The following is a 12,500-nucleotide window of genomic DNA, read 5'->3' on the forward strand; positions in this document are numbered from 1 at the left end:
AGAGGCGCAATACACATCTGTAGAGAAATATAAAACATACAAACATTAAGACGTTTCCTTCACATCATCATCACCATCATCATCATCATCATCATCATCATCGTCATCTCATATACACATAAAGATAATAACTGAGGCATTTAAATATATATATATATATATATATATATATATATAAAGGAGGAACATCGAGACAGAGGACGGATATTCAAATAAAAAATTCAATATGAATCTTTAAAGTAACCAGGACGTTGTTCTGACCACAAGAGACACAATAACACAGAGAAACTAGACCCTATACTTCAAATATAAACAAGTACGCATCAGAAACTAGACCCTATACTTCAAATATAAACAAGTACGCATCAGAAACTAGACCCTATACTTCAAATATAAACAAGTACGCATCAGAAACTAGACCCTATACTTCAAATATAAACAAGTACGCATCAGAAACTAGACCCTATACTTCAAATATAAACAAGTACGCATCAGAAACTAGACCCTATACTTCAAATATAAACAAGTACGCATCAGAAACTAGACCCTATACTTCAAATATAAACAAGTACGCATCAAAAACTAGACCCTATACTTCAAATATAAACAAGTACGCATCAGAAACTAGACCCTATACTTCAAATATAAACAAGTACGCATCAGAAACAAGTAAGTGGGCACGAAAACTAGTAGTACTTAAGCTACTAGGTCGTTACTAAACATAAGCTACTAGTAAGTATGCATCAGACACTAGTTAGTATGCAGAGATAACTAGTCACATGACAAAAGATACCAGCAGCAGTTTGTACGTATCAGACCCTTGTTAGTAGGCATCAGAAAATACCTGAAGTGAAGCAGCCAGATTTAGGGCATTAGAAACTAGTTAATGTGCACCAACTAGTACACATCATAGACCAACTAGTACACATCATAGACTAACTAGTACACATCATAGACCAACTAGTACACATCATAGACCAACTAGTACACATCATAGACTAACTAGTACACATCATAGACTAACTAGTACACATCATAGACCAACTAGTACACATCATAGACTAACTAGTGCACATCATAGACTAACTAGTACACATCATAGACTAACTAGTACACATCATAGACTAACTAGTACACATCATAGACTAACTAGTACACATCATAGACTAACTAGTGCACATCATAGACTAACTAGTGCACATCATAGACTAACTAGTGCACATCATAGACTAACTAGTGCACATCATAGACTAACTAGTGCACATCATAGACTAACTAGTACACATCATAGACTAACTAGTACACATCATAGACTAGATAGTACACATCATAGACTAACTAGTGCACATCATAGACTAACTAGTGCACATCATAGACTAACTAGTACACATCATAGACTAGATAGTACACATCATAGACTAACTAGTACACATCATAGACTAACTAGTACACATCATAGACTAACTAGTACACATCATAGACTAACTAGTACACATCATAGACTAACGAGTGTCCTTCAGAGGCAGCTAGTGTCCTTCAGAGGCAGCTAGTGTCCTTCAGAGGCAGCTAGTGTGCATAAGAATGAACAGGAAGTAGTTGTGTGGATCAGAACCACTTCCTGTCTCTCTCTCATGTGTTTCGGGGGCACAGGCGGCTCAGCAGGATCTCAGAGTACACCTGGTTCACTGGTCCTCTCACGTGATAGGTCGAGGCTCTAGGCCACGCCTCCTTCTCTTGATGCTGGGCGTCTGATTGGAGCTCAGGTGTGGTTCTGGAGGCTGTGATGGGGTCTGAAGGCCTGGAGGACTTCTCCACCTGTAGGAGTTAATGAGGTACCTGTTAACGAGCTTCAGAATCATGTGGTGTCTCACCTGAGATCTGATTGGTTACCTGGTGGAAGTGGCAGGCGCAGCGGCCCTGCAGGAAGTCTCTGAAGCGACCCATGGTGATGCTGAAGGTGTCGATCGCCTCGTACCCATGATGCTTTGCTGCAGTGATGATGTCCTGGTTCTGCCTGTACAGGTCCTGGATCTCTCTCTGGAGGAGAGATCACTTTTATCTTATTTGTATTCATTAAATAAGTTCCAAATAAATGTCCCAAAACTTAAAAGAATTAATAAATAAAATCCTTAAAATGCAAACAAAAAACAAAAGTCCAAACTATAAAATAAAGAAAATAATATAATATAAATATATAGTAAATATTAGATTTTTTTTTTGTTGGAAATATTAGATTAAAACCCCACATTATGACATCACAGCTCAGCGGCCAATAGGTGGAGAGACAGGAAGTACAGAGGAGCTTCACACATGTTGGACAGGTCATATAAACAGGAAACAGAAACGTACCAGACTGAGGGACCGGATCCCGTCCACAGGTAGGTGGAACCCCATCCCCAAAGATTTGACCACCACCAGGACGTCACTGAGAGACTCTCTGTGGGGGGGGGGGGGGGGTCAGTTTTGTTTGTTGGTAGCCTTTATTTAACCAGGTTAAAAAATCCCATTGCGATCAACGATCTCTTTTTCAAGGGAGACCTGCGGCACGTTGGTTACACATAAAAACAACAGAAAACAAAAGGACATCACAACATAATCACAGGGGTATACATTAGCAACCTATTCACAGTGACAGGTATCCAATAACATTTCATCCAGTCGTGCTTTAAAATGATGCAAGGGAATCAAAATGCTCAGTTTCAATGTTTTTTGCATGGTGTTCCAAGCTAGAGGAGCAGCGCACATAAAAGCTTTAGTACCTAAAACAGTCCTAGCACTTGGCACATGTAATAAAAACACATCCTGGGATCTCAGGCAATAGCTACTTGCCACTCTCCGTGAGATCAAAGAGCAGATATAAGAAGGTAGTTTACCCAGCATGGCTTTGTAGATGAACATGTTCCAATGACTGAGCCTCCGTACAGTAAGTGAAGGCAGACCTGCCTTGGCATACAGGGTACAGTGATGAGTAAGTGCTTTACAGTTAGTAACAAATCTCAGAGCACTGTGATAGGCGGCATCTAACCTTTCCAGGCAATGGGCAGGTGCATTCATATAGATCAAATCACCATAGTCCAGCACAGGTCAAAAGGTCACAGAGCCTTTTCCTGGCTTCAAAAGAGAAACAGGACTTGTTTCTGAAAAAGAAACCTAATCTAACCCTCAGCTTTTTAAGCAGGTTATTGACCTGAAGTTTAAAAGTAAGACAATCATCAAGCCAGATACCAAGGTATTTATAACAGGTAACCACTTGGAGTACTTGTCCTTGCATAGTCACAATATCCAAAGCAGGCTCTGGTGTCTTTTTAGCTTTTGAAAAGAGCATTACCTTGGTTTGATCAACATTTAAAAGAAGCTTTAGTTCAGAGAGCTGAGTCTGAATAATGTTAAAAACAGCCTGTAATTTAACACCAGCCTCCTTAATGGAGGGACATGCACAGTACATCACGGTGTCATCTGCATAAAAATGTAAAGTAGCTTCATCCACATTTTCACCTAAACTATTGATGTAGATGGAGAATAAAAGTGGACCTAAAACAGAACCTTGAGGAACACCATTAGTAATGTTTAACCACTCAGAAGACAGCCCATCAAAGTGAACACATTGGGACCTTTCAGAGAGGTAGTTCACAAACCACCCACTGCATGGCTGGATAAGCCAATACTGAGTAGCCTCTGCTTTAAGATGTGATGATCGACGCTATCAAACGCAGTATTGGCTTATCCAGCCATGCAGTGGGTGCAGCTTCTTTTAAATGTTGATAAAACCAAGGTAATGCTTTTTTCAAAAGCTAAAAAGACACCAGAGCCTGTTTTAGATATTGTAACTACGCAAGGAATAAAACTTGAAGTGGTTGCCTGTTACAAATACCTTGGTATCTGGCTTGATGATTGTCTTACTTTTAAACGTCATGTCAATAACCTGCTTAAAAAACTGAGGGTTAGGCTAGGTTTCTTCTACAGGAACAAGTCCTGTTTCTCACTTGAGGCCAGGAAAAGGCTCTGTGACCTTTTGACCTGTGCTGGACTATGGTGATCTGATTTATATGAATGCACCTGCCAATTGCCTGGTCAAGTTAGATGCTGCGTATCACAGCGCACTGAGACTTGTGACAAACTGTAAAGCATTAACTCATCACTGTACCCTGTATGCAAGGGCAGGTCTGCCTTCACTAACTGTACGGAGGCTCAGTCACTGGTACATTTTTATATATAAAGCCATGTTAGGGAAACTTCCATCCTACATCTGCTCCCTGATCTCACGGCGAATTGTAAGTGGCTACTGCCTGAGATCGCATGCTGTGGTTTTATTAAATGTGCCAACTGCTAGGACTGTCTTAGGGAAGATAGCTTTTAGATGCGCAGCTCCTCTGTCCTGGAATAGTCTGCAAATGAAATGGAAACTGAGCAATCTGGTGCCACTAAATGTTTATAAAGCTTGGTTGGATGCTACACAATCGGATGCTGTTGGTACCTGTGCATGTGGATAGTTATTTAGTTGGAATGCTGACACAGCATTCCAACTATCTGTTATGCTACGCACAAAATTATTTATTATTCCGCCGGGTTATTTTGCTGCTCTTCTTCTCCCACATTGAACATCGCAGAAACTCCGTTCAAACATCAAAACGTTCAGCTCGGTCGGGAATCGATGGCTATTACTTTTCTCATTCATAACTTTCATAATTCCAGAGATACATCCCATAATACATCACATTTTTAACATGGAAGTCAATGGAGAAATTCTTCAGACTTGAACAATCTTCATGCAACTTCAACTGCTAACTGTTCATTCATACTTTCACTCAGAAACCTCATTCCAACTGTAAAATGTTACACATCTTTCTGACATTATTCGTGTAACACAACTTTTAAATCTGATTCGTACTTTTAGAGATATTAAACATTGTTCAGACCTTGGTAAAGAGGCTTTCTTCAGATTTTAGAGTGCATGATGTCACAGCTAGAGTGGAGGACAGATTTAATTTTGCCTTCATATTTTCTTTTAAACCTGCCATAATTCCCAAACCCTACATTCCTGAGACATCATTTTTCATGAGAAACGTAGGAAAACATCTCGTAGCTTGAAAAATTAAAAAAACTTAAGCAAAATAATTAAACAAAATGCCTCTTGAGGGCATGAAGTGACAAAAACTTTCAACATGTCTCCATTAAACCCCATTGTAAGTTCAGCCTCATCTTTCCCCACCACAGCAGCCGCACGCCTTTAGTTAAACTGCCAAAAAGGCCACATTATTAACCCGAAAGTACACCAAAAGTACACTTCAGATACTCAAGTTCCTTGACATGATTCACGCTTTGAAATTTCACCGATATCTGTTACGGTTCTTCAACAAAACGTTCACATGTAAGAGCTTTATCTCTCATTCAGAACAATGCAAATGCTCTCCTCTCACTGATTACTGCACATCACCATGGAAACCTTTGATCTCTGGACACGTCGTTAGCTCAAATATAAACACCTGTGTAATGGAACACGATGATGTCATAACTCCAACTGACATGCTCAGAGCAGCAGACTTCAGATAATGGTCCTGCCCTCAACAGCTCTACGTCAATTATGGGGTGTCATCATATGCCGTTTCCATGGGAACGCATCCCTCGCCATAAAACAAGATGTCGCTGTAACTCCAATGGACACGGTCCGATCGTCCCCCAAACTTCGCTTGTATACCACCGGTCCATGCCTCAACAGCTCTACGCCAAATCTGAGATCTCACCATATGCCGTTTCCATGGAAACGCATCCCTCGCCATAAAACACGATGTTGTCGTAACACCTATGAAAAGGGTAAAAACAGCACCAGACTTCAGATGACAGTTAATGGTCCAGCCCTCAACAAGTCTATGTGCCATTAGTGAGTTTTCCTCAAAAGCTGTTGCCATGGCAACGCATCCCTCGCCGTAAAACACGATATTGCTATAATTCCTATGAAAATGGTCAAAAAGTGCTCAAACTTCACGTATGCTAATAGTCCAGCCGTGAAGACATCTATTTGACAGTTTTAAGATTTCTTCAAATGCCGTTGCCTTGGCAACACAATGCTCACCATGAAACACGGTTTTCTCACAACTTCAGTGAAAATGCTCCAAACGGCCCAAAACTTCACAGGTTTGGTAACGATGCAGCCATCAACGCATCTAAGCGTATTATGGGATGTCATCAAATGCCGTTGGCATGGTGACAGATCATTCACCATCAAGTTAGTCCAAAAGTTTGCAGTTCAAATATTCTGCTGCTTTTCCAAGCCTTTTTACTCTCTTTTCTCTCATCACACATTCAAGCCCCCAGTGTTCATGTATCATTTCAATCTAAATTCTTCACTTTCTTACACATTACATTTCAGCATAGCAGTTTAGCGTCAGCTTTTCAGCATAAAGCATTCCCACTAGCAATTTCTTCAGGAATTGCATTCTCTAGTTGTAAATTGTAACCCCTGTAATGATGCTGTATGATGTCCTTTTTGTTGTTCTGTTTCATGTGGAACCTACTTGAGCAGGTCTCCCTTGAAAAAGAGATCAATGATCTCAAGGGATTCACCTGGATAAATAAAGGTTTGAAATTAAATGAAAAAATGGATGTCTAGTTAATGTTTAATTGATATGTTGTGTTGTTGCTCACCTGTCCAGCACCTCTCTGACGGTCCTCAGGTGATCCACCTTCAGCCACTGGACCCCCCCCCACCACCAGCACCGTCTGCTTAGAGTTCACCAGAGGGCGCGACCTTCAGGAGACACAACACATGTCCTCGTTAACACTCCCCAGGTGTCTCCCCTCATTAAAGTTGTTGATACTAAAGGTGTGTCCCCTCCCCAGGTGTGTCCCCTCCCCAGGTATGTGCCCTCCCCAGGTGTGTCCCCGCCCCTCACCTGTGTATGAGCTGCAGCAGGCTCTGTCTGAAGGTGGGTCTCTGGTCCTTGTCCTCCCAGAAGCGGGGGTAGTAATAGTAGCTGACGAGGGTCCGGTCCTGGTTCAGGTGCTCATACACCTGCAGGTCGTGGCTCCGCCCCCACACCTGCAGGCTGGAGTTCACCCGCTCCAACAGGAAGTACATCATCCCGCGGTTAGTGGAGTCCCCGATGAACAGCACCTGAGGGGGGGTGGGGGGGCAGGTGAGACAGGGGAGACAGGGGAGACAGGTGAGACAGGGGAAAGGTGAGACAGGTGAGACAGGGGAGACAGGTGAGACAGGTGAGAGACAGGTGAGACAGGGGGAAAGGTGAGACAGGTGAGACAGGTGAGAGACAGGTGAGAGACAGGTGAGACAGGTGAGACAGGGGAGACAGGAGAGACAGGTGAGAGAGGTGAGAGAGGTGAGACAGGTGAGACAGGTGAGAGACAGGTGAGACAGGTGAGACAGGGGAAGGAGAAGGTGAGACAGGTGAGACAGGTGAAACAGGGGGAAAGGTGAGACAGGTGAGACAGGTGAGAGAGGTGAGAGAGGTGAGACAGGTGAGACAGGTGAGAGACATGGTGAGAGGGGGAAAGGTGAGACAGGTGATGACAGGTGAGACAGGTGAGACAGGGGGAAGGTGAGACAGGTGAGAGAGGTGAGACAGGGTGAGACAGGGGGAAAGGTGAGTGAGACAGGTGAGAGACAGGTGAGAGACAGGTGAGACAGGGGGAAAGGTGAGACAGGTGAGAGACAGGTGAGAGACAGGTGAGACAGGTGAGACAGGGGGAAAGGTGAGACAGGTGAGAGACAGGTGAGACAGGTGAGACAGGGGGAAAGGTGAGACAGGTGAGAGACAGGTGAGAGACAGGTGAGACAGGGGGAAAGGTGAGACAGGTGAGACAGGTGAGACAGGTGAGACAGGTGAGACAGGTGAGACAGGGGGAAAGGTGAGACAGGTGAGACAGGTGAGACAGGTGAGACAGGTGAGACAGGTGAGACAGGTGAGACAGGTGAGACAGGTGAGACAGGGGGAAAGGTGAGACAGGTGAGACAGGGGGACAGGTGAGACAGGTGAGACAGGGGGACAGGTGAGACAGGTGAGACAGGGGGACAGGTGAGACAGGTGAGACAGGTGTGGATCAGCTGGTCTCACCTTCCTGTCCGTCAGACAGGCCTGCAGCAGGGGGGGGGAGACCTGCGGGTGGTAACAGCCGTCTGGTTGCCAGGTAACCTCCCTCCAATCACACGTCCTGTTGTCAGAGCAGGTGAGACACGGCACCACCCACACACCTGAGACAGGTACAACAGGTGAGAGACAGAGACAGGTAAGACAGGTAAGACAGGTAAGACAGTTAAGACAGGTAAGACAGGTGAGACAGGTAAGACAGGTGAGACAGGTAAGACAGGTAAGACAGGTAAGACAGTTAAGACAGGTAAGACAGGTGAGACAGGTAAACCCCCCCCTCACCTGGATGGTGTCCTGAGCTGCAGGTGAGGGGGGGGCTGAGCGTCCTGATGAAGGGCTGCAGACCACAGGGGAGACCAGGGTGCACCACCAGACCACAGTCCTGAGAGACAGACAGGTGAGAGACAGACAGGTGAGACACACAGGCGAGACAGACAGGTGAGACACACAGGCGAGACAGACAGGTGAGAGAGAGACAGACAGGTGAGAGACAGACAGGTGAGAGAGAGACAGACAGGTGAGAGACAGACAGGTGAGAGACAGACAGGTGAGAGACAGACAGGTGAGAGACAGACAGGTGAGAGAGACAGGTGAGAGACAGACAGGTGAGACAGACAGGTGAGAGAGACAGGTGAGAGACAGACAGGTAGAGACAAGCAGGTGAGAGAGACAGGTGAGAGACAGACAGGTAGAGACAAGCAGGTGAGAGACAGGTGAGAGACAGACAGGTGAGAGAGAGACAGACAGGTGAGAGACAGACAGGTGAGAGACAGACAGGTGAGAGAGAGACAGACAGGTGAGAGACAGACAGGTGAGAGAGAGACAGACAGGTGAGAGACAGACAGGTAGAGACAAGCAGGTGAGAGACAGGTGAGAGACAGACAGGTGAGAGACAGACAGGTGAGAGACAGACAGGTGAGAGACAGACAGGTGAGAGACAGACAGGTGAGAGACAGACAGGTGAGAGACAGACAGGTGAGAGACAGACAGGTGAGAGAGAGACAGACAGGTGAGAGACAGACAGGTGAGAGAGAGACAGACAGGTGAGAGACAGACAGGTGAGAGACAGACAGGTGAGAGACAGGTGAGAGAGAGACAGGTCTTCTCCCCCCCTCCCTGCCTGAACCGCCTCCATTGGACTCCTTTGTTTACTTCTGGAACATAGTGACATCACTACGGAACACTCACGCTCCTATTGGCTAGCGCTCCAACACTTTGTACGTGATAGGCTAAAGGGGGCGGGACATCTCTAAGCTGTTGACCAATCACAACAAAGCCGGCCAGCTAACCAATCAGAGCAGACTGGGCTCTGGTTTCAGACAGAGGGTGAAAAGAGGTGCTTCCGCCTCTTTCTCTTCTTCTTCTGTTCTCTAAATCAAAGCGTTTCTTCTTCTGTGGTGTTTCAGATCTGCGTAGCGTCCTCCTCTGGTCAGAGGTCAGAGGTCAAAATAACCGGCCGCCGCCAGGTCTGGCCCCACATCAGAGACACACGCACACACACACACCCTCACACACACACACACTCACACACACACACACACACACACACACACACACACACACACACACACACACACACACACACCCTCACACACACTCAGAGGTGTGAGATTCCTCTGCTAGCTGCTGTCTGTAGCGACAGCGTGCCATAAGAAAACTTAACAGGGATTTTCTTGTTCGTACCTGAGCTCTGAGGCAGAGTCAAACACTGCCGCCGCGAGGAACACACATACACACACACACACACACACACACACACACACACACACACACACACACACACACACACACACACACACACACACACACACACACACACACACACACACACACACACACCGGCTTTAATCCTTCATGCTGTGAAATTGTTGTTGTTTCGGCTCTTTCATTTATAATCACATCTTTCTACATATTTTCTGAAACTTTTCAAAGTTTTGTTATTATAATGTTATTATAATGTTATTATAATGTTATTATAATGTTATTATAATGTTTTGAAAATATTTTTTGTTTTGTTTACTTATTTTATGTAGGTTACTTTTATATTTAATTTAGATTTATTGTTTGCTATTCTTTAAATAAGTGTTGTGTTTTTTCATATATTTTCTTCTTAAAAAAGTCCAGAAACATTACAAATAAATAAATAAAGAATCCAGAATCCTATAAAACCCCACATTATGACATCGCAGCTCAGCGGCCAATGGGAGCGCAGCGTGCCTACCTGCAGGAAGCTGCAGGTCACATGATCTCCGAACATGGGCAGGCTGGGCCGGCTGTCGCGGGTCACCTGCACGCTGTAGGTCGCCATGACGACGGGCTCCTTGCCGCCCGTCACCAGGATGATGATGCTGCTGTCGCCGAGGGCGAGGGGGAAGACTGCCATGCTGAGGACCAATCAGAAGGGTTAGGGTTTATTTATTTAAGATAAGATGGAACTTTATTTATCCTCTTGGGGAAATGCAGGCGTTTATAGCAGCAACAGGTCCGGGTTAAAAACAGCATTCACACAGAAATACAGATAATATAGAATACTAATTAAAATAATAATACAGTGATAAAGTGATACAGTGATTTTTTTTAAATTATTAATATTTGGCTATTATTGCTCATTAATCAACAGGTAACTTTGTATTTGCCTGTATTAGTATTGTTGTCTCACCTGAGGCCTGTGCTCTGAACCCGGTCCAACAGACCCTGGATATGTTTGAGTTATCTAACCTAACCCAAAACAAACGTGCTCTCGCTAAGCGGTCCTACGGCGCTGGTTATCAACTCGGTAATTGAGGTGTGCTCACTGCTGCTCTCTGATTGGTGTGCTGCTTGACCAATGACCCCCGACCTTTGTTTTGTTATCATTACGTGGCAGTGTGTTACCCTGATTACAGTAAAGCCATGGAACATCATATGATGTACAGAACAAGTGCTTCTGTGTGTGTGTGTGTGTGTGTGTGTGTGTGTGTGTGTGTGTGTGTGTGTGTGTGTGTGTGTGTGTGTGTGTGTGTGTGTGTGTGTGTGTGTGTGTGTGTGTGTGTGTGTGTGTGTGTGTGTGTGTGTGTGTGTGTGTGTGTGTGTGTGTGTGTGTGTGTGTGGCACGAGCGCATTTTGTGAATGCGCGAGCGGTAACGTGGAATGTTGTTGTTAGCATCTGGTTAGCTAGCTATGCTAACGGATATAAAGAGCTGTTTCTCAGGTGGAGGAGAGTCCTCTCCTGTCAGACTGAGAGTCCTCTCCTGTCAGACTGAGAGTCCTCTCCTGTCAGACTGAGAGTCCTCTCCTGTCAGACTGAGAGTCCTCTCCTGTCAGACTGAGAGTCCTCTCCTGTCAGACTGAGAGTCCTCTCCTGTCAGACTGAGAGTCCTCTCCTGTCAGACTGAGAGTCCTCTCCTGTCAGACTGAGAGTCCTCTCCTGTCAGACTGAGAGTCCTCTCCTGTCAGCCTGAGAGTCCTCTCCTGTCAGACTGAGAGTCCTCTCCTGTCAGACTGAGAGTCCTCTCCTGACAGACTGAGAGTCCTCTCCTGACAGACTGAGAGTCCTCTCCTGTCAGACTGAGAGTCCTCTCCTGTCAGACTGAGAGTCCTCTCCTGTCAGACTGAGAGTCCTCTCCTGTCAGACTGAGAGTCCTCTCCTGTCAGACTGAGAGTCCTCTCCTGTCAGACTGAGAGTCCTCTCCTCTCAGCCTGAGAGTCCTCTCCTGTCAGACTGAGAGTCCTCTCCTCTCAGACTGAGAGTCCTCTCCTGTCAGACTGAGAGTCCTCTCCTGTCAGACTGAGAGTCCTCTCCTGTCAGACTGAGAGTCCTCTCCTGTCAGACTGAGAGTCCTCTCCTGTCAGACTGAGAGTCCTCTCCTGTCAGACTGAGAGTCCTCTCCTGTCAGACTGAGAGTCCTCTCCTGACAGACTGAGAGTCCTCTCCTCTCAGCCTGAGAGTCCTCTCCTGACAGACTGAGAGGATCTTATAACGTCAGCTCAGTCAAGGACTCTCTCAGGGTTTAGAGAGTTCTAAGTTATCTCAGTCTCAAACGATTTGGTCACCATTTGTGTAAACAAGTATTTCCGAGGCACACCTTCATATGATCATTATAGTTATTAAAAAAATAAGAGAATAAATGAAAAAAAGGTTTGAAATACTATATGACAGTAACACCAGAATACAGTTTGAAAGGAGAGTGATTTGTAAAATATGCATAAAGAAAAAGTCAATCTGTTTCCAGTTGTGTTTCATCTGGTGTTGAGAGAGGTGTCCATAGATCTCTCATGTTGCTCTCAAAGTGCACCAGATTGATGCTTTCAACTTCTATATTTAAAAAAAACAATCTTCCCGTGGGAGCATGCCCCCGGACCCCCCTAGAGGAGGTTAGGTTCCCCCCCCACCTAAAACATGTTCACATGGATACTAAA

General features: G+C 45.1%; 1 protein-coding gene across 1 annotated transcript in view; it reads right to left on the minus strand.

The window, feature by feature from the left end:
* The window catches only part of cped1 (cadherin-like and PC-esterase domain containing 1), a 30,248-nt gene that overhangs the window by 165 nt on the left and 17,583 nt on the right, over nucleotides 1–12,500 (minus strand). The window contains 9 exon segments of the mRNA XM_034149827.1: nucleotides 1–1,815; nucleotides 1,891–2,037; nucleotides 2,350–2,437; nucleotides 6,643–6,701; nucleotides 6,703–6,745; nucleotides 6,891–7,111; nucleotides 8,070–8,206; nucleotides 8,385–8,484; nucleotides 10,324–10,486. The exon segment at nucleotides 1–1,815 is cut by the window's left edge and continues 165 nt beyond it. Of these exon segments, the coding sequence (XP_034005718.1) occupies nucleotides 1,630–1,815; nucleotides 1,891–2,037; nucleotides 2,350–2,437; nucleotides 6,643–6,701; nucleotides 6,703–6,745; nucleotides 6,891–7,111; nucleotides 8,070–8,206; nucleotides 8,385–8,484; nucleotides 10,324–10,486 (1,144 nt within the window). The 3' untranslated portion in view covers nucleotides 1–1,629.

Source organism: Trematomus bernacchii, unplaced genomic scaffold (assembly GCF_902827165.1).
Source record: "Trematomus bernacchii unplaced genomic scaffold, fTreBer1.1, whole genome shotgun sequence".
Lineage (NCBI taxonomy): Eukaryota > Metazoa > Chordata > Actinopteri > Perciformes > Nototheniidae > Trematomus > Trematomus bernacchii.